This window comes from Aulonocara stuartgranti (assembly GCF_965226115.1).
Source record: "Aulonocara stuartgranti genome assembly, chromosome: 10".
Lineage (NCBI taxonomy): Eukaryota > Metazoa > Chordata > Actinopteri > Cichliformes > Cichlidae > Aulonocara > Aulonocara stuartgranti.
This window is the reverse complement of record NC_138946.1, coordinates 31988379-32010787: the sequence shown is the minus strand read 5'-3', so window position 1 is coordinate 32010787 and position 22409 is coordinate 31988379. Positions and strand designations below refer to the sequence as shown.

Sequence of the window (22409 nt, the reverse complement as noted above, 5' to 3'; positions counted from 1 at the left end):
GCTCACTTCAACACTCACATAAATTAAGAGCTGACTAAGCTAATCAAGTATATTTAACTTAAGGGGATTTTAGCATTTTGATGCACTTGTAAACAATCCTGTTCTTATTTTCAAATTTCAGTCACTGCTAACAAGCATCCCTTTCTCATCTTTGGTTGCTTCATCACATGATTTGCTGAACAAGTTACTGCTGTTGCAGTCCTTCATATCATTCAACTTGGATTTTTTCCAGTCTCTCATAGCATGTCTGGACTGTCTCCAAGTCCATATTCCACGACTATACTTGCTACAGTAGTCTTGAATAGCCCTGGAGATGCTCTATACCCAGACCCTGCACCAGCTACCAGTGTGGTTGGACTATGTCTGCGGGTCAAGGGTTGTCACTGGATGGGTAGCTGGCTGATTCAGTTGGCAAAATGAGCATTTCATGAATGTTGTTAACATATAACTAATATAATAGAGCATACATTTGCCTCCTGTTACACGTGCACATGTATCCGGACCCTGTCATAATTAGAATTTAAATGTGTGAGAAACTTGGATATCTGTATTAAAATGGCATGTTTCACATCATTATTGTGTTATTCAACACACCACACTTGACCAACACAAAGTTTTAGTCCAGGACACTAAGTATCCAGAGTGTAAATGATGGTTGCATGTTAGTGTTGATCCAAACCAAATTGCTGTCGTGTGTGCTTTGTTGATGCAGACGTGATTGACCTGACTGGAGATGATAAAGATGACTTGCAGAGGGCCATTGCCCTCAGCTTGGAGGAATCCAACCGGGCATTCAGGGAGACGGGCATCACTGATGAAGAGCAGGCCATCAGCAGGTATCAGCGACTGACAACAACTTTGACAGGAAACGATATTTTAAGAAATCCACACTTTACTTCACCCACACGGTCTCTATCTTTTCCCTGAGTGTGATGAAGATAAGATAACCTTTATTAGTCCCACGCGTGGGAAACTCACTACATAGAAGACATAAGCTTCGAAGGCATTTGAAGGGGGTGGGGGGTGAGTGTAGGTCTGTGTCAGTGTACATGCATATGTGTGCGTAGGAGTGTGTGTGTGTGTGTGTGTGTGTGTGTGTGTTCCGTGTTCAGGCAAGAGAAAGTGTCCCTTCGCCCGGTTAGGCAAAAGTAAACAATCTTCGGTCGACGCAAGGGGCCTTGAATGAGGAGGGAGAAAGTCACACCACAGTCTTATTATCTAAAGGAGAATTTTTATTCCTGTCAGCTTTTGCCTTGAGCATCCAGCTGGTGCCAGGGGGGCCGCATGAGATGAAGATGGTAGTTGTTTTGGTTAGTGTGAACAAACTGCATCCAATTTTACAATTGGTCTAATGTCCGTCACTGGTCACAGGTCTCTCAATTCCTGTTGTTCTTCCTAAAGATGTTATCCATATAGCAGAGCCATGAGCTTCTCCAAGATCTTATCCATATTGCGTTCAAAAACACAGTCTGAGTACTCACAGCCCTGCCCATCGTCTATCATGTCGGCCAGCCTTGTGGAATTTTGAACAGCTGTAGCTGCTTCTTGTTCTTCGATAAGCCCGGTCCGAGCCAGCTCCAGTCAGCCAGAACTCTGTTATCATGGTTCCGAATTGGTAGATGTCGTTTAATGTCCTCCATCAAGAGTGTCTCCAGACACCTGACGCAACCGACCATCGAGTATCCGGCAGCAAACGTCTCCGCAGGACAATCGGGCTCTCCCAGGAGTTGTCAATTTCATTAAGGGACCAGTTGATCAAATCCATAATTCTTCTTTAGGTTTTTAGAGAACAAGTCTGGGAGACTCTCTTAGGGTTAGAGAATAAGCGAGACTATACAATAGACATGAGAAGCCAAGCAGGAAAGAAAGTGCGACCGCCTCCGTCAAGAGCCAAGAGAAGAAGTATGAAAGTACTATACTTACTCTTGTATTGTGAAACACATGATCCCTGTTGTAATAAATAGAACTAGGTCAGGTCAAATAGTTGCTGTGTCTTTGCAGCATATGTTATCTGTTTAATAGTAAATAATTTATATCAGAGAGAAAATTCATGCGTTACACAACCCGTCTATTTCTCAGGAGTAATACTGCAGTGACTATTTGACCAATAATTTTGTTTTATTATTTATATATTTTTGGCCACCATCCAGAATGGTACTTGATGGTCCGCTACTATGTAATAAGTATGTGGAGGTTATTTTGCATTTTAAACCCCAGTTCAACTGAAGCACAGTGGCCATCAGGATGAGCCTTTCTGTTGTCCGACAGTTTTTTAGCAGATGAGTAGAGCGAAAGAAATTTGACCTTTTGGGAGATGCAGAGTAAATAACCAGCAGCAGGTGATGTAGTGACCCACACACAAGTTCATTCCCTCTATCTTGTTTTTATTTCCTTCCTGCTTTTCCAGAGTTTTGGAGGCCAGTATAGCAGAAAACAAAGCGAGTCTGAAGCGCACTCACACAGAGGTATGGAGCGACTCACCCAACCCACACGACAGGAAGAGGATAGACAACTGCCCTGTGGGTCTGAAAAATGTCGGCAATACCTGCTGGTTCAGCGCGGTCATTCAGGTAGGCACACACAAGTGGACACATGTACTTCCTGAGGGCTCAAAAGCAAGTGAACAGGATTGTTTCAAATTGAAAGCCCTTTTTGTTTGTCAGCTGGACTCTTTGCTGTTTCTTTTACTGCTATTTATTAACTGTTTTTAAAATTGTTTTTGCTAAAGGAGATTTATGAAGGCTTTTGAGTTCTTGGCCTTGAGATTCCTTAATGCATCCCTGCTTATGAAGCAAATATCACTGCTGTAATCTGCAGCAGTCAGCTTAAGTAGGAGTGAATAGACTGTTAAAGAGTCTAAATCCTTAATGCTGGGTGCAAGAATATGTCAACAAGACCCAGCTTCTTGTATGCTGGGAACTGAGTGGTAAAATGTGACCTAAGGTGAAATATGGTAGATCAACATTGGATACACTATCACATGGTGCTTGGCACCAGTGTTTAATCTTACCCCTACTGTGGAGTAGAAGGTACTCCTTAAACCTGACACCACTGCAGTTAGAAGAACAGGAGTAAACAAGTTTCTCTTTTCTAAATTCAAATTATGATAATGTTTTATGTTCAAAGAGCTCCAGTGGACTTAAAAAAAAAAAAAAAAAGAAACATTTATAATGGCTTTTAATTAAAAAAATGCATTTACAAAGCATCAATAAATTTGCTGCGTGCTCTGCAATATTTATAGTTTTCATATTTGTAACAAGTCGCACCAGAATCTGATGTAGTGACCGTTTCCTCTTTAGTGTCTTTTATCACAGTATTTAATGGGGTGGGCCATGATAGCTGGAAGGGAAGTCAGAATGTAACTGTAAACAACTTGAGCTTTCAATGAAAGTATTTGTTTATTTAGGAAGTTGTAGAAAATAAACCCAACGTGACCCAAGGAGTCGGCTCACTGCTAAAGCTTCTGTGTAATGACAAAGATTTGAAGCCACGTCAGGCAAATACAGATCAGTTGTCAGTTTATTTACAGGTTTTCTGAATTAATAAAACATTAAATTCTATTATGTGAACCAAATGTGGTTTCTTTTAGAGGGAATCGCCATTCTGGTGAAACGTTAAATCGTTTTCACCTAGTTAAGCACAATTTGCAGGTGAAATTTGTAAATCTCACTAGGCAAAGCAACATACTTGTGATCCATAATTTTAACCAAAGTCATTTTTTCTGTCTTGTTGCTAATATAATTCAGCTCACTAATATAATTTAATGGTGAGCTGAAAGTGATTCCAGCAGTGGAGGGAAACGGTCTCAGAGGTAGAAGAGGATGAGGATGAAAGGGGAAAATAATTATAGATGAAATATGATATCTCTGATAGACCATGTTCTTGTCTCTATAGTAATAACATATATGAAAAAAGGAATAAAGGGTATGAGTATATCCCATTCCCTTCCATGGTAAATGTTTGTTTTACATATTTAAGTACTTACAGGCTGTGTCTTATTAATATTAATCACATAATATTCTTAAATGTTTACTAGATTTAGTCAAATTCTTGTTGTAAAACTTTTTCTGTGTGACAAATGCAAAAGACATTCATGGATAAATCAGCTTATCATAGAAGTGTACACTGACTGGCCACTTTATTAGGTGTACCTTGTTAATATTGAGTTAGAAGCCCGTTTGGCTTCATAGCTTCTTTAATTCTTTGTGGTATAAATTCAACTATATGCTGGAAACAGTCCTCAGAGATTTTGGTGCATATTGATACGACAGCATCACACAGATATTGCAGATTTGTCATCAGTAATACATACCTTCCTGTATGCAAGATTTCACTCATTTTTCTTCATCCTTCTTCAACCTCAAGTCTCTGTTCAACTTGCTCGAGTTCCAGAGGCTGGTGCTCAATTACTCACCGCCAGCCAGAGTCCACGACCTGCCTCGTAATCAAAAGGTGAGAGCCCTACCTCTTCAGATCCGACAGGGTAAAGCGAAGCACCGATTATTAAGTCTGTGCATGATGTCGTCCAAGGCTTTCAAGTTCAGTTGACTGCCCTGCTTCATATCCCATTTATATAATAGCAGTGCCACTACAGCCTGTCACAGCTAGCAGTGCTTTAGCTCTGAGGGTTTGACCTTCTTAGAAACATTTGCCATCATTCAACAGCTGGCGATCGTGCCCTAAGGTCACTCCAGCTTATCATTTTGCCCCCTGACAGTTAACTTAACTGACTGCTAGCAAGCTGTAAGAAGTGCCGACTGGCGTGAAATGTTTGAAGTCTTGGTATTTATCTGCCAGGATAGAGATCAGCATGCAGAGCAGATGTGTTATGATTGATCCAGGAGCTTTTTTAAAAAAAATTATTAATTGTTTCAAATTCATCTTGTCACACACACACCGATGTACTAGCAGTGTAGTTCCCAGGATGTCTTCACACCTTTTTCTTACAGAGCCCTCACCGTAGGTTTAGTCGGCTGTTGCTAATCTGGTCTAAGCCTCTGCTCTAGAAGCATAGTTTGGGGTGGTCATCCCTTCATCTCACTTCCCTCTGTTTTAATCACTGACCTTTTGCTTTAGTGCTACATTGCTACAGGCTGGAATCTAATCTTTACATAAACATCCCTGAACAAAAAAACAAGTGAGCTTTTTGTAGTCTGCTTTCAAACCCTGCATCTTGTTGGCATTATGTCACTGCGCTGTCATTGCTGATGTTAAAGATAAGGAACTCAAAGTCTGTATGTATAATTTCTTTACTTAAAGATTGTATGTATTTTCTCTGTGTTTTGACATGTTATGAAAAACACAGTTGAAACTATTACAAAGTCAAAAAATATATATATTTAAAATAATATGCATGAACACAAACCTATGTTGAGTAATATTAAAATGTAAATTTTAAAAGAACGGTAGAAGATGGCTCCAATGAAGCCTTCTCAATATTTGAAACCTCAGAGTTTTGTTTTGGCCACTGCTGTGTTGTTTTGATGTTGACCACATGTCAGCAGCGTGTCAGAGGGTGGAACACTAACTAGCTTAGCATAGCTTGGCATAGCAGCTAATTAGAGGTAATTGACAGATTACTAAAATATTACTAAAATATTACAGTTTTATTCAAACTGCAGCTCAGTTATGCCGCATTATGTCAAGTGCCTGACAGAAATAAACAACGCTTGAAAAGGAACAAAAGGAACATAGGGCGAGAGGCAGGGTACATCCTGGACAGGTCGCCAGTCTGTCGCAGGGCCAACACACAGGGACAGACAATCATTCACACTCACATTCATTCGCACATTCACACCTAGTGACAATTTGGATTATCCAATTAACCTATCCCCACAAGCTGCATGTCTTTGGACGGTGGGAGGAAGCCGGAGTACCCGGAGAGAACCCACGCAAACACGGGGAGAACATGCAAACTCCACACAGAAAGACCCCGGCCTGATGGTGGAATTGAACTCAGGACCTTCTTGCTGTGCGGCAACAGTGCTAACCACCGTGCCACCGTGCTGCCCCTTGTGCAATACTTTTTGTAAATAGTCAACAGTGCAATAGACTCAATACTTGAAATGTGCAATTCACTTGTATTTTTATTTTTTATTCCTATTTATTCTATTTATCCCCTTTGTATATTTTATTTATATTTGTCTCTGTATTTATATATGTGTGTGTGTGTGTGTGTGTGTGTATATATATATATATATATATATATATATATATATATATATATATATATATATATATATATATATATATATATATATATATATATATATATATATATATATATATATATAACAATTCTGTAACTGTAACTTCGGTCGTTGCTGTGCTTTTTTTGGAAGTCGAATTTCCCAGAGGAACCCACCCGAGGGATTAATAAAGTTCTATCTTATCTTATCTTATCTTATCTTATCTTAAAAACATGGATATCAAAGCCAGTTTAGTCTCTCCATTCATTTAAAATGACACCTAGCATTCGTTTTTGGATATTAATGGAAACATACTTTTGATACTTTAGCTTTGCCTTCATTTTTTAATAATAATTGAGAAGATGCCTTTTGTTTATGACCTAGATTGCTTGTCTTCAGTAAGTTTGATCCACTCAATTGTTGACACGGATTGTATTCTTTGTCCAGGAGCACAGGAACCTGCCCTTCATGCAGGAGCTGAGGAACCTTTTCTCTCTCATGGTGGGCTCTAAGAGGAAATATGTAGATCCATCACGAGCTGTGGAAATCCTCAAAGATGCCTTTAAGTCGAGTGAGTCACAGCAGGTAAGCCTCTTTCTGTTACAACCTGCTTTGCAGAATAGCACTCCAATGAAAAGACCTTTTTTGCAAGGAGGTCAGAGATTATGTTCTTAGTCCATCGAATCAAAGCGACTGAAAGCATTTTTCAAATTTTACGGTGCTGTGAAAAACTATTTGCATGTTTTCTTGCAAAATTGTCAAATTTACACGTTTCAGAGCATTAAAGATTAAGATAACCAGAGTAAATGCAAAAACCTTTAAATAATGATTTCATGTATTAAGGGAAAAGCTAGCTAAGTCTACCTGGCAAGTGAAAAGGTAATTGCCCCCTTTGTTAAATCATGAAAGAACTGTAATTAACCACATTTTTGGACAGCTGAGTTTAAGGCTTTGCCAGTGCCGTTATCCATAAATGGAGAAAATGTCGAACAGTGGTGAACCTTCTCAGGAATGACCCGCGTAACAAAATTAAATTCTGTCGACTGACGAGATGAATATTGCACTTTTTGGAAGGTCTGAGCTCTGTTACACCTGGCAGAAAATTGATACAGTATTTCATCTGGAAAAAACCCCAAAAACCTCTTACCAGCAGAAAACATGGTTGGAGTAGTGTGATGGTGTGGGGCTGCTTTACCTGGACCAGGATGTTCAGGACCTGGACGACTTGCTGTTATTGACGGAACCATGAATTCTGCTCTTTACCAGAAAAGTCTGAAAGGAAATGTCCAGTTATCAGTTTGTACCCTGAGTGTTCTTGGGTTGTACAGCAGGACAATGATCCATAACACACCTGCAAGTCCACCTTAAAAAAACACATGAAATTAAGTTTTTGGAGTGGCCTAGTCAAAGTCCAGACTTCAGTCTGAGATAGTGGACCAAAATTCCTCCACAGCGATGTGACCGATTCATTGTCAGTTATCACAAACATTTTCTTGCAGTTCTTGGGGTAAGGGTGGCACATTTAGGTTTATGGGCAACAACTTTGTCCATGCAGGATCAGGTAGGCTAACATAGCTTTCTTTCCCTTAATAAATGAAATCATCATTTAAAAACTACATTTTGTGCTTCATCAGGTTAACGTCTACTAATATTAAAATTAGTTTAAGCATCTCAAATGTGTAATTGTGATAAATATGCAAATACAAATTACTTAGAGTAAATTACTTAGGCTACTGTTGACTAACGTTTGGAGTCCCAAAAGTTTGGGCGGTGTTAGCAGTCACCCTAGATGTCAGGCATTAGAGTTGGGCGATTGCTTCCATAGTCCATTCATCTTATTATTGGCATCTGATCGATGCCAATACCACCAGGCAGCAGAGGATCCTGCCATTACATTAGCACTAATATCCTCCATACAGTAGTAGCAGAAATATCCCCCTCTTTTTGTCTCTTATTTGATGATGATTATGATGAATTAGTCTAGGAATGAACTGCTGAGCTTGCACAAATACATCTGAGCTCCAAGTGTCAGTTACATGTGAAGCTCTGACATAAAACTATGGCTTGGCAGATAATGTTTTTGTGAATAATGAAAGTATCCATCCATCCATCCATTTTCTTCCGCTTATCCGTGGCCGGGTCGCGGGGGCAGCAGCCCAAGCAGAGAAGCCCAGACCTCCCTCTCCAAAGCTTGTCCGGGGGAACACCAAGGCGTTCCCAGGCCAGCCGAGAGATCTAATCTCTCCAGCATGTCCTGGGTCTGCCCCGGGGCCTCCTCCCGGTGGGACATGCCCGGAAAACCGCGCCCAGGAGGTATCCTTGTCAGATGCCCGAACCACCTCAACTGGCTGTGGAGGAGCAGCGGCTCTACTCTGAGCCCCTCCCGAATGGCCGAACTTCTCAACCTATCTCTAAGGGAGAGGCCAGCCACCTTTCGGAGGAAGCTCATTTCCGCCGTTTGTATTCGCAATCTCGTTCTTTCGGTCACTACCCACAGCTCGTGACTATAGGTGAGGGTAGGTGCATAGATTGACCGGTAAATTGAGAGCTTCGCTTTTACACTCAGCTCCCTCTTCACCACAGCAGACTGGTACAGTGTCCACATCACTGCAGCCGCTGCACCAATCCATCTGCCGATCTCCCATCACTGGTGAACAAGACCCCGAGATACTTAAACTCCTCCACTTGGGGCAGGGTCTTGTCCCTGACCCGGAGTGGGCACGCCACCCTTTTCCTGATGAATATTAATAAAAGTATTAATTTATTATATAGTGCTGTCAGCGATCCGCAATAACTCGCTAATGGAAATTTGCCGCGTTAATGCGGTTATGGCGTTAACGTCAGTTTAACGAGATTAACGCTGGCGGCAATAGTATTATAGTATTAACTGCATCAGTCGGGAATATTGGGAAAGAAAACCCCAAACACTTATCCGCCTTTATTTAGTGACTATTAACCTTCTTCGTCCCCTCTGAAGTCTGCCACAAAAGTTACGTTGGCCATTAATTATCTGATTTGTGTGTTCATCCACGAAATGTGATAGACATGCATAAAATGTACGAAACGGTGCATTTGTTCTTCTTACGCAGACATCCTTGCTAGGCCAGGGGTTAACTGAGGTCAGCCTCATGGCCCGTGTGCTCATCAGTCATGTCTCTCCTTCGTATTACTCAGGCTGGATAGACATTAACCTGAATTACTAGATGACATTGATATCTACCAGAGAGTGCCCTCGAGGCATACGGGTTACCTTTGAAGTTCACCAGGTTGCGAGATTCTCCAATAAGACTGCTGCTCTTACATCCAAAGTGCACGCAGATGATAGATGACATTGATTTGAATGACCTCCATATTATTGGTTTTCTGTACTTTTATTTGTTTACTCTTTATCTGTGCTTCGCTCAACAGCAGGATGTTAGTGAGTTCACCCACAAGCTGCTGGACTGGTTGGAGGATGCCTTCCAGATGAAGGCAGAAGAAGACAGGTAAGCTCAGCTGTACCTGGATCCAGAGGTTGCTGTGGAAACAGTGACCCCATAGTCAGGCAGGTTGTCTGACTTGCTGATGTTGTGCCGGTCTCAGACTACACAGTGTTTTCAAGTGATATGACAGATTAGACTATTAGAGTCAGGTTTAGAGAGCTGAACGGTAGGGAATGAGCAAAAACACTGTCACAAGGGTTCCCTTTTTTCCTCAAACAGCTGAGGTAAACAGTTGCACAAAGCAGCCACTTTTGTTCCCAAACCAAATCAGCGGCTTTCTTCATGTGGGTTGTGTCATAATCAGGCTGATTATTGTGTAATCTGATTCCGACATTAGAATGTGACATATTTTAAAGGGCACAATAAAAAAATTTCCTTGTTTACATGAAATGTGAAGAAGTGAGGCCTGTAACATTATCCTGATTTTTCTCCAGGGAGGGTGAGAAGCCAAAGAACCCAATGGTGGAACTTTTCTATGGTCGTTTCCTTGCTGTGGGGGTCCATGAAGGTGAGACGGGGTGTTTAATTGAAACCAATAAAGAGAAAAAAAGAGGCATACTTGGTCGTATCACAGAGAAATACAGTGTTAGCATAGTCTGATTGCAGCAGCTGCAAAGCAAAGCAAGTCCTTGCCCCTAGTAATGAAAGGTGACCTTGTCTTAATGAGATGTGATCCATGCAAAAGAGGAGAGTGTTTGCATTGATTGTGGAAGACCTCAACGGCTGATTGACATTGTGCTTATTACGCATGACAGTACTGGCCCAGAGCCACCAAAAGCTGGGCCCATGGACTCTGCTGTTCACAAAACGACCTTAATGCCTCATCTGCATGTCCCCTAGCAACTCCAGTCCTGCACCTTTTTTTTTTTAAAGTCACTTCCTCACCCTAGTCACTGTGAGGATGTGGGTGCTGAACAAGTAAAAATCACCTCGGATGTAAAGAAGTATAAAAGGTACCATGCACCTTTGTCTTTCTTTTAAAATTTCCAACACCTTTAATGCAGAATGTTGGGAGATAATATAATATACTCATCATGGACACTTCCCTAATAAAATGACATCTGGCACCAGAAGACTATTAAAGCAAGTGACCAACCTGACTTAAGCAATAGCTAAAACATTTATGTATTATAATTTAAATGATAGCGCTCCATTAATTGAGTATGTCATTAAATTATGGCCCATGCTTTGGAATAAGATGTGGCTCTTTGGTTGAGATTACTTCTATGGTAATACAGTATCCATCTTTTATGTACACTTTGTGGTCTAGCTTTTTCACATTTTAGTATAACTTTTTTTTTCTCTGACGTTTATGTTATTTCCAGTTTGAAACTATTTTCCCAAAATTCCATAACTGAAACCAGCCACACTATTCAGAGCTACTAGTTAATAAACACCCCAGTGAACTCTAATACAATTTAAAGAGAAGCATATAGCGACAAAAAGACAAAAAAAAGTGAGTCAGATTTTAAAAAACAAAACCAGTCTGAACAATGGCCGAGTATCCCTTCAGAAATTTGTGCAGCACTGACATTCTGCTTACTGAAGAGGATTCAGTCTGTGATCCAGAACAAAGGTGAAAATACAAAGCATTAAGAAAATAAAAGATTTACATACTTCCTGCTGTTCCCAGTACGGGGCCAGTATTTAATATAAAAAACTGTTGCTTTCTGTAATTACAGAATAACACAGTTAATCCCTGAAGTGATGTAATTATTGGAATTTGATATAACTTTGAATCATGTTAGTGATATTGCAAAGTGATGTTCATACCTCTACTGTTGCGTTTTGGGGGCATAGGCCACACAATAGGCACTTAGTGTGCACTCTGGTTTTTCTCAGACGCTCTTTCAAGTGCACTCATCTGTCCATGTCTGTTGTATGTGTGCAATCCCACAGGTAAAAAATTTGAAAACACAGAGATGTTTGGACAGTACCCCTTGCAGGTCAACGGGTTCAAGGACCTACACGAGTGTCTTGAGGCAGCAATGATCGAGGGTGAGATCGAGTCCCTGCACTCAGCAGAGAATTCTGCCAGGTCTGGACAAGAAGTAAGTGCCAGAGCTCGCTAACAGTTAAGCTCCCGCAGAAGAACTTTAGATTTAGATTGGTTTTCCATCAGAAAGTGTTTTATACGTCACAAAAAAATCTCTAATATCCGTCTGATCTTTCCATCTTGGAAAGCCACATTAAATAAAAACACCTGCATATGAAACATTTGCTTTACATGTTTGCATCAATATATATATTCCACAATTCTATTTGCCATCTTCACCTCTCAGTGGCACAGAGAAAGCAATCAGGTTAAAAGTAAGAGATTATGTGCTGGCTCCTCTCCAAAGGGCTAACCTTTCATGACAATGACAATAAAGTTTCTGATTCTGATTTGCCCTTATGTGACACCTGTACTATTTTGGGTTTGACCTCAGCTTAGCTGTAGCCTTGACTGCGCTGTCCCAGAGCTGCCTGGAGCAGCTAATTATCAGGCCAGCAGGTTTGCAGATGAGTATGGCACCCAGCCCTCTGGAAAAAACACCAGCCATCAGCATTGGAAATGAAAGGAGAGAATGCCATTCACATCATACACAGTAGCAGGGTTTGCAGATTACTTAACTTAAGAGAGATGAGAAGTGCAAAGTCACACAATGTGTTAGTTGGTGACTGAGGCTATGTCCACGTTAGCCCAGATAGATTTGAAAACGGCTACTTCGTCCGAAAATGCTCCGCATCCACACTGTCGTTTTCAGTCGTTTTCACAGAGTTGTGCGTCCACATTGAAACGGCCAAAAACACTTACCTTCCAGTACTGCGCACGCGTGAAACGTGAGACGATTCGACCTGTGCCATTTCCTTCTGCTGTTTATTTACTTTCCAGCTCTTTGAAACGTCGCGGCAAAATGTTGAGGAAAGCGCGAAGTTGTTTTTTTAAAATAGACTAACAATGAGGTGGAGTTGTTGCTGCGAGTAACACAAAAGTACAAAGTTGCAAAAGCGAGTGAGAATTGAAGAATTTGAAGAAAAGCTCTCTGGAGCACATACAGACTGATATTAATCTTTAATAGGGCTGTCAACACTGAGAGCAAACAAAACAACTGCTGTGTAACGCCCTCCGCTATCTTAGTTTAATTGGTCACTTGACTGCATCACTCGACTAAAATGTGTCATGGTTTTCTACGGTCTCTCTGTCCACACTGTGATGTGAAAGCACCGTTTTCAAATGTATGCGTTTTTGAGAGCATTTTAAAAACGCTGTGTTTTCCATGAGCAAAAACGCCGTCTCAGTGTGGACGGGAGGCCAAACAAAAACGCATTAGTGTGGACGTAGTCTCAGCCAACTAACTTGGTCATCTCAAGCCACAACAAGCTGTTTTATTTGTAGAAATAGCCAATCAGACAAAAGCTGGCTTTAAGGCACGGGGAAGGGAAATAATAAACTTAGACAAGAGAAAACCTCAAAACCAAGGATTTGTATTAAACTCAGATATATTTAACAACCCTTAAGATTGGTTGCAATGGCTCAGCATGGGAAAAAATGTCATGGTCCTGGGCCATGTGGGCCCAGTATTCTTAGTTTCTTGTATTTTTGTATTTCGTTCCTTATTTAGGTCATGTTTCCTGAGTTGTCCTGTTGTGTTGTTCCTTATTTGACTTCCCCTTGTGACTCTTATCCCCTGTGTGCCCCTCTATGTATCTGTGAGCCCTCATCTCCCCTCCTTGTGTTTCATTCCATGTTTCCCCAGCCCACTATGCCCGTGCTCTCTCTCTCCTCCTGTTTGCACCTCTGTGTACTTCCTGTTTTACTTTGACAGTCTCCCGTCAGTGTTGTTTACTCCTGCCATGTCTTGTTATGTTTATCTGTGTCAGCTGTGTTCCCATGTGTGGCCACTTCCCCTGATCATCCCTCTTGTGTATTTAGTCTCTGTGTTTCATGTAGTCTGTGTCGCGTCGTCTGTGTTACCACCCCCTGTGTTCCGTATCTCCAGCCATAGCTTTTCCTTAGTTTATGTCCAGTTTAGGTTTCTGTTTGAACTATTACTCTTATGCTGCCCTCACTCTGTTTTGTTCCTTTCATCAGCCAGAATAAAAGGCTCGCTTTTGTTTAACTCCACTCCTGCATCCTCGCTTGTGTTCGCTCCTGGGTCCACCACACACATTTCCGCACGGTCTGCCTCCGCAGACCGTGGCAAAAAAGATTTTCCTCCAACACAGTGCTTTACTTTGCATCACAGTACGGCAAGCTAACCTGTTTATCTTGCATGACATTGTACCCCATTTCTAATGTGGGAACAAATACATTCAAATATTTGAAACACAAAGTTAGTATAGATCAGTTTGTTTTCCAGGACATTTCACATTCTGATACAGATCCAATGTCTGATTTTAAAAATGAGAACATGACATGTGATCTTTAAATTTCCAGTTCATCAGATGCTGCTGAGTATCTGAGGGTCTGTATTCGATCGTTTTTGAATACCAAAATCCATTAACATCCAATTTTCTTACAGCACTGGTTCACAGAACTCCCTCCTGTGTTGACCTTTGAACTGTCAAGATTTGAGTTCAACCAAGCACTTGGACGTCCTGAGAAGATTCACAACAAGCTTGAGTTCCCCTCTATGCTCTACATGGATAGGTAACGTAATCAGGCTTTCTTTTTTACCACCTCCGTTAGCCTCTAGTGTATATATATGCAATCCTGAAGCTCCTGGTGTGATATGTGTGCGTTGTCAGGTACATGGACAGGAACAGGGAAATAACCAGGATCAAGAGGGAGGAGATCAGACGGCTGAAAGAGCATCTGACGCTCCTCCAACAGCGACTGGAGAGGTATGGCTTGTCCACTGATACCCCATTATTCAGCCAAGGTCAGCAGAACTTGCCAGACAGCCACAGTCATTTTTCACTCAAACTGCACCCTTTCATCTTCTGCCCTTTCCACTTTATTGCTCCGTCTGCCTCCCTCCATCTCTGCTACGTCTCTGTTTTTCTCTCAGGTATCTGAGTTACGGCTCAGGTCCCAAGAGGTTTCCTCTGGCAGATGTCCTCCAGTATGCCATGGAGTTTGCTTCCAGCAAACCAGTGTGTACCTCCCCAGTGGAAGATATTGACACATCAGCACCCCCTGGTGGAACAACAGGACAACAACTGCCACCACCAAGGCGAGTTTTACAAAAAAAAAAGCCTGAAGTGTGTGTCAGATTTCTACAAAGAAGGTGAAGATGAACGAGTTGAAGATTAGATGGTGCAAAAAACAAATGGGACAAAACATGATAAAAGGTTAATATTATCACATTAAGTCAGTCACAGTTACCAGAACAAACTTGTCCAGTCCTTCCACAGTTTTTGAAAATATATGGAAAGTGGGACATACAAGAGAGGGCTGTGTCACGCAACACATGATGTGACGTCAAAGTCGAGCAAAATGGCAGTGTAAGAGAGTTTCTCACTGTAAGAGAGAGCCCAGACGGTTAGAGGCAGAGGGCCTGGCTCTCCTGTTGACAAATGTGGCTGTAGGGACACGGAATAAACTATCCATTTAGAATTTTTGATTTGATTCTTATGGTTTTGTTTTTTGTTGCAGTAGCTGTCATTTCAAACTATAAAATATCTGCAGTGTGAACTTTTTTTTTTTTATTTAGAGATGTCATAAAGTTTACATTTCTAACCCTGCAGCTCAGCTGAGCAAGACTCCTTACCTCCTCTGGAGAGCTCGGGCCTTGCGTCAGGTCCTGCCACTGCTCCCTCTGCAGCCCAGCAGCAGAGAGTACCCATTCATAAGCCCTTCACGCAGTCCCGTCTACCCCCCGACCTCCCCATGCACCCTGCCCCACGCCACATCACCGAAGAAGAGTTAAGAGTGCTTGAGGGCTGCTTGCACCGTTGGAGGAGTGAAGTGGAAAATGACACTCGTGGTAGGGCTATGCTCCTTCTGTATCCAGTCATTTGCACTCAGTTGTGATAGCACGAGTATATTTCAGCGTGATTGATCTGTCTACCGCTATGCTGGCCATTATTTTGGCACATGCTAATAGGTCGTATATGATCCTCTACTTCCAGATCTGCAAGGGAGTATTACCAGAATTCACAGAACCATTGAGCTGATGTACTCGGACAAATCTATGATGCAGGTGAGCAACCCAGTCCTTTCACCTTGACTTGTAAAAATAAACCCAACCCTCACATTTCCTTGTTTGCGTTTCTGCAGGTTCCATATCGGCTTCACGCAGTGTTGGTCCATGAAGGCCAGGCCAATGCAGGCCACTACTGGGCTTACATCTATGACCCACATCAGCGTTGCTGGATGAAGTACAATGATATTTCAGTGACAAAGTCATCCTGGGAGGAGCTTGTCAGGGACTCTTTTGGAGGCTACCGCAATGCTAGTGCCTACTGTCTCATGTACATCAATGACAAGAAGCCATTTCTCACAGAAGGTAAGAATGAACTCTTCTCCGGTGCTTGCATCTCTCTTTTGGTTGTCATATTAGAAAAGTGACTCGTATCAGAATGTTGGCTGGATTGTCTTTGGGGGTTTTGAGCTCTATATCACATTACTTTGTGTCATCAGCCTCTCTCTGTATCGATACCTAAATGTGTTTGTCTTTGCTCATAAAACAATAAACATTCTTTTATGCCACAAAATACTGATTTGACCAAGCTACACCTGATACTTCTGAACTGAACTGATTCCCAAATAGACATTTAGGAAACCTTCATATTTCTTTTTCCTAACTCTCCATTGCAGAGGAGTTTGACAAAGAAACGGGGCAGATCCTCAGCGGCATGGACAAACTGCCGCCAGACCTGAAGCAGTATGTGAAGGAGGATAATGAACAGTTTGATAAGGAGATTGAAGAGTGGGACATCATGCAGGCTCGCAAGGCCCAACAGGAGAAGCTGGCACTGGCCACAGCAGCAGCCGCCGCTGCTTCCACGGCATCCAGCACTTCCACTTCCTCCTCTTCCCCTCAGCCCATGAGTATTGAGTCCAGCCCTCCAGACAATGCAGGTCAGAGCCATAACGCTCACAATAGAGAGTAGAATGCTTTATTAAGAAACAGCAGTACATATAAAATCTTTTGTTCCCTGAAGAGTTGTAAAACAGTCTGGAAAAGAGCTGGCAATGTGCGCTGTGAAATTATACAATATTTATAGCAAAACAGAATAGAGTTATTACAAAAAACTGTACATGTATTTCAGTTGTACTGAATTATGGGATACACCCTTAGGCAGTGACGCATAGTTATTTGTTGTTATTCAGGTAAAAGCACTTTTTAATCACATTCTGGTTACCTCACCAAAATAAAAGCATGGAGTCATATACATAAGGAAATGATGCAGAGGTGTCACTGCTTTAAAGTCCTTTCACACATGATTGGCTTGCCCTGCTCTAACCACTAGGTTGAGTGAGTGACCCAGTATTTGTGTTGAGGTGGTCTTTGTGTTCTGCTTCTGCTGTGTCACGATCTTATACATATACCTACAGATAGATACTACATATACCTCGTTCTGTGTTTCTATTGGTTGTGCAAGTGTATATCACACACAGACACCCAAGCGCTCTCAGTCAACATGCTTGCATTGTTATTTGCTTGTTGCAGCATGAAAGTATTGTTGCACTGTCAGTGTGTTTTTAATGCTGTTAATTGGAGACTGATGTGCTTTGAGGCCAGCCTGAAGTGGCCATTAAAAGAACTGCAGATTTTGTCGCTTAGACTGTGCTGAAGTGTTGCTGCTTCTGTATGATGGTGGTGTGCTCCTTCTGTAGTTCCCCAGCAGGATCCTGAATACATGGAGCAGCCATCACCCACGAATGACTCCAAGCACCTGCAGGAGGACACAGAGAGGGCCATCTCCAGGGCTGCTGCTGAACAGGAGGAGAGGAGCCCTGAAGCGTTACTAAATGCTGTATGTAAAACATGCAAAGACACACATTACAGAAGACTCACAACAAGTCATGCATGCGCTTTCTGATTCTAAACAAGTCACATTCATATGTGTATTCAACAAAAAGCTATGTCAGTCGAGAGCTGTTACTTAAACACTGCTTTAATCGGTACTTTCATATTAACGGTGGATCACATGAATGCCTCTGTGTTAGATATGTTGCTTATTTTGATGAAGTCAAAGAGCCATCGCTGGTCTGTTTAGTTCTCCTGGTTCACTCAGGCAGTTGGTTTAAAAAAAATAGACTGTAACCTCCCCTGTACCAAACATACAAGCACCAAGCTGCACAGATACGAAGAAAAACCAGCTGGTGAACATAAAGGAGCATTTAGCTTATAAATGTCGGATGGCTTTTGTACAGTGGGACTCTACTGCCCCTGCATCACATGGGTAGGTTAAGCATTTTTCACAGGCTCACTAAGTTTCTTAAAGTAAAGTGCACTAGGGCTGCCACGATTACGTCGACTATCAAAATCGTCGACGACTGATTTAATAGTTGACACATCATTTGAAGCTTTGTAAGATCACAAAAGACGCAGGAATAAGTAGCAGGATTTAAGAGTGTAATAACGGACTGAAACAGAAGATGGCAGCACTGCATGTACAAGGATGCCAGTTGCCGTTAAACCCCGAAGAAGAAGAAGCTGTGTCCCAGAATTCATAGCGCGGCCCTGCTCAGTTTCCAACAATGGCGGCAGCTAGTTAGTTTTAATGTTACTCTTATTATTCTTTCTGGGTCACAAAATAAACGTTTAACATATTTTTAGGCGAGAATGTAGCTGTGTAAACCTCAAATATCTGCTCAGTTTATCAGGACACCACATATTTTCAAAAGCGCTCCGACGTTTTCGGAGACGTCTGTTAGTCACTAGCTCGATAGCTAGCCGGGGGCAAGGCTCACTAGAGCCCTAGAGCCGTGAGAACACCGGACTCCCGGCAAATCGTTTTCAAACCCACCGCCGTCTTTCGCTACTCAGGTTAAACATGATATATAAGTCACTTAAATAACTTAAAAAATTTATTGTTTGTTCTTTTTCAGTATTTTATTTGTTCCTGAGTGAATCGGTTTGGCTGAGATTAAAGTTATAGTTTTTACACAGCTGAATAAACGTCAAGCAGACAGCTGATTATCAGAAGTGTGAGATGCTCGAGAATATACTCCGGTGTCCTGTTATATTTTAGATAGCAAGGAGTTTATTAAACTTCATCGAAACAATCTGCAAATTTCATTAAAATTTAATAAACTATCATCTTTTCTTTATTTTTAGTTAGCACATACCTTAAACACTTAAAGCTGTAAGATAATGATAGTTATATAAGAGCAGATGCTGCTGGTGCAATAAGCTGTAAGTTTTACGTCCAATGGATGATGATCTGATTAGTCGACTAATCGCAAAAATAATCGGTGACTAGTCGACTATCAGAATAATCGTTTGTGGCAGCCCTAAAGTGCACCATGGATGATACCTGCTTGACATCTTGGCCCACTGAAGTCTGTAGTGTGAATTTTTACATAAAATAAGCCATTTAGAAATTTTCCACAGCCAGTACTGAGAGGAGGAACAATTACAGCAACTCAAAAAGATTATTTCCCACCTAGGGGAAACACTGCTGTGTCATGTCTATTCAACTTTCTGCCCCACTTTTCCACAACTGTGCCCACTGAGTTTTAACAAGGATTCAGAGTTACTTGCATAGTTTAGAAAAGTCTTATGCGGAGATATAAAATGAGCTCGTTTTATTAAAACTTTTTTCCTCTTCCTGTTTCACCTTTGCCCTATATAATGTTCCTTCTGTTTCCATCAGTCCTCCATCGTTCCTGTTTCATCTGTCCCATTTTCTCTCCAGTCTCTTCCCCCTCCCATCTCCCCTGAGCCTGAGGTCCAGATGAACACTCCCGTAACCCCCCCTCCTGACCTGGTCACAGAGGATGAGTCCCCTGGCCAGCGCACAGTCGAGGTGGCCATTCCTAATGTGGGGACATTTGTCATTGAGTCAGAGGAGGGGGGGTATGATGATGAGGTAGCTCTGGCTCCATCAAGTGTTGTCTGAGCCTGTTTGATCTATAGAATGAGAGGTTCATTGCCCAATTGTATTGGCTCCATAGAGCATAAGGTTTTTCACAATGCAGTGCAGTAAGGTTGGCCCCTTTGTTGGCTGCTCTGCGTTACTCTTGTGAAAAGTCTTTCGTTGAGCCATCGACATCGCGGCACAAAGTCAGGTGGAGACAGGCGAGACTGCTGCTTCATACTGTGATGCACATGTGCTCTTATATGTATGATGCTACTTGCACAAGAGCGCAAACCTCCGCCAAGGCAGCTAAATCTTATGTACTTTTAAGGAGGCAGTGTTGTGTTTTGTTCTTTTTAAACAACAGTGTAAGAAGTTGTATGTAGCATGACAGACATGACTTTGATTACACCAACATTATGTCGGAATAGGTGATGGATAAATAACCGGACCGATTAACTTGAGTTTATTATATAATGTGATGCTAAAGTATCTCTAACGAGAACGATATTCCTCCTTTCTTTCAACGTGGATTGTTAACTCCACCCCACCTACACCCCAAGAAAGTTTTATCAGCATTTATTCAAATCTTCTCGAGCTGCCGTGTTTACAGAATGACACGCACGCACACAAGTGCTACCAAAAACATCAACCCTCCTTGGCAGAGGTAAAAATGAACAGATAGCTTTCATGCAGCTATCATGGAATCAATGTTTCTGTAAATGTTGGTGGTAGTTTGCTGGTCAGTGTGTACTGAGTGCTGAATATCCTCTGTAGGGCTGCTGCTCCAGCCTGTCTTCCTGCACTCTGGGTTGTCTGTCACACATTTTTCATAAGGCTGTCTTGGTTTTTACACATTATCCTTGTGAGCACTGCGCGTTCCGCCTCTTAAACTGACTGGTCGCATCCCCGCCGACTTTTGCCCGTCTAACCAACCGGTGCATGGACTGCTGAGTGATGTTTGGCATGTCCTGACTATGGTACGCCTTGCTGTAGAAAGTTAGAGCAGATAACACAGTGCCTGACCTTGCTCAGTTCATCACCAGGGCCTTGTTTAACATGGTTCCTGCTTCCTGGGCAGGCGATGATGACCCCCGACATGCAGGGTGTAATTATGGCCATTGGCAAATCCAGCAGCGTGTATGAAAAGAATGGGCCCGAGGCGGCCTTTTTTAAGGTACAACCTCTCTCTCCTTTCCGCTCTCACTCACTTCCTTCACCTCCTCTTCTGTTATTGTGTTCCAGTGTAACATTGTTCCTCAGACCACTGCAGTGTTTCCCACAGATTTGGATTCTGTTTGTGATAGTGGAATAGTTTTAGGGGCTTACATGTACACATGCGGCACTCAGGTGTGCTGCTTAAATTAAGCTGTCATTTACTTAAGTAACTTCTCTCTCACACAGTGACAAGTAGCTTATTTTTCCTTTGTCTCTTTGTTCAGGCCATCAAGATGGAGTATGGACGTCTCTTGAGATTTGCCCAAGAAGACACGCCGGTTGAGAATGACTACCGACTACAGCACATCATCGTTTACTTCATCCAAAACCAGGCACCCAAGAAGATTCTGGAGAGGACTCTGCTCACACAGTTTGCTGACAGGAACCTCGCCTTCGATGAGAGGTGTAGTCCTCACTCTGCCACAAGCTTGTAATTTAAAAAATGATCATGTTGCATTTTTTTTCCCCTGGCTGTGTCAGAATCGAGTTGGTTACCTGAAATCGGTTCTTCGTAGTGACCAGCAGAGGGTAGCAGAGACTGTAAGAGCTCCCGTTTTACTCTCAGCACAGACTGGCTGTGTCTCATCAGAGCAACACTTTCATGCTGCTAATCCTCTCTGATCTGCACGCCTTCTGCCTTTTGTTCGAACACAAATCATACAAGGCACATGTCCAATACTGACTTTTTCTTTTCAAATTACCACTGCTGTATATCAAGATCCCCCCTCTTTTAACTCTGACATTTTGGTGTCATTAGGGTGTGTAATGTCCCTTACTATTTCTTAAAACTTTTCAGCTATGCTTGTTGGCCTCGATCCATATTCATGAGAGAAAAATTGATTTCTCCCTTCTCCTCTATTTTGAGCGAGATAATTAGATTTATGTGTGAATGTGGCCTCAATAGGAGCCTCTGGAGGAGTGCTTCACTAGTCCTCTCAGCACTAAAGAGTGATTCATTAAGCCACGTTAAGGCCTAGGGGCAGGGTGGAGCGTTTTATCTCCTGGAGTACCTCACGATGACTCACCAGCTCCGTTTCAGTAACCCCCCGTCCCTCTTCCTCTCACAGATGTAAGAGCATTATGAATGTGGCACGTGCCAAACTGGACCTGATTAAACCCGAGGAGGTCAACATGGATGAATATGAGGTCAGAAGTTGTGCCGTCTGTCTTTTGTTCGTCTAAAACTGTACATTTGAGCAGATTCATACTGGCTGGACAATCTGACTTTGGCTTGTCTCCATCAGATATGGCATCAGGACTACAGGAACTTTCGTGAAACCACCATCCTCATGGTGACCGGTTTGGAGCTCTTCCAGAAGACAAAGTATGTTGACGCCTCTTTAGCAAATGTATAAAAAACCTCAAACAAACAAACCCAGCGTCTCCGTAGAGATTTAACTGATTTCGCATTTTCCTTTATTTTCATGTAATTTCCCATCTTGGTGTTTACCTGCAGGGGGCAGCAGCTTACAATCGTGCAGCTCCCCAGCTTTAAAGTTGTGCAGTGGGTTCACCGAGTTCATTTTTGTGTTACTCTGTGAGCCGCCAGTGTGTCTTTGCTACA

The 22409-nt window shown here is 42.1% G+C and overlaps 1 protein-coding gene across 3 annotated transcripts in view; it reads left to right on the top strand.

Moving 5' to 3' along the window:
* usp25 (ubiquitin specific peptidase 25) overlaps window positions 1–22409 on the top strand; it is a 36198-nt gene that overhangs the window by 9633 nt on the left and 4156 nt on the right. The window contains exons 4-23 of one of the 3 annotated variants that reach the window (XM_082549865.1): window positions 713–836; window positions 2408–2570; window positions 4366–4452; window positions 6636–6773; window positions 9597–9673; window positions 10105–10178; window positions 11570–11721; window positions 14176–14303; window positions 14402–14497; window positions 14665–14829; window positions 15344–15582; window positions 15728–15798; window positions 15876–16104; window positions 16416–16679; window positions 17439–17578; window positions 19466–19639; window positions 20709–20804; window positions 21070–21248; window positions 21913–21991; window positions 22090–22169. In XM_082549865.1, coding sequence (XP_082405991.1) covers window positions 713–836; window positions 2408–2570; window positions 4366–4452; window positions 6636–6773; window positions 9597–9673; window positions 10105–10178; window positions 11570–11721; window positions 14176–14303; window positions 14402–14497; window positions 14665–14829; window positions 15344–15582; window positions 15728–15798; window positions 15876–16104; window positions 16416–16679; window positions 17439–17578; window positions 19466–19639; window positions 20709–20804; window positions 21070–21248; window positions 21913–21991; window positions 22090–22169 — 2755 coding nt within the window. The remainder of the gene's footprint in view (window positions 1–712; window positions 837–2407; window positions 2571–4365; window positions 4453–6635; window positions 6774–9596; window positions 9674–10104; window positions 10179–11569; window positions 11722–14175; window positions 14304–14401; window positions 14498–14664; window positions 14830–15343; window positions 15583–15727; window positions 15799–15875; window positions 16105–16415; window positions 16680–17438; window positions 17579–19465; window positions 19640–20708; window positions 20805–21069; window positions 21249–21912; window positions 21992–22089; window positions 22170–22409) is intronic. The other 2 variants (XM_082549864.1, XM_082549863.1) reach the window with 2 other exon arrangements.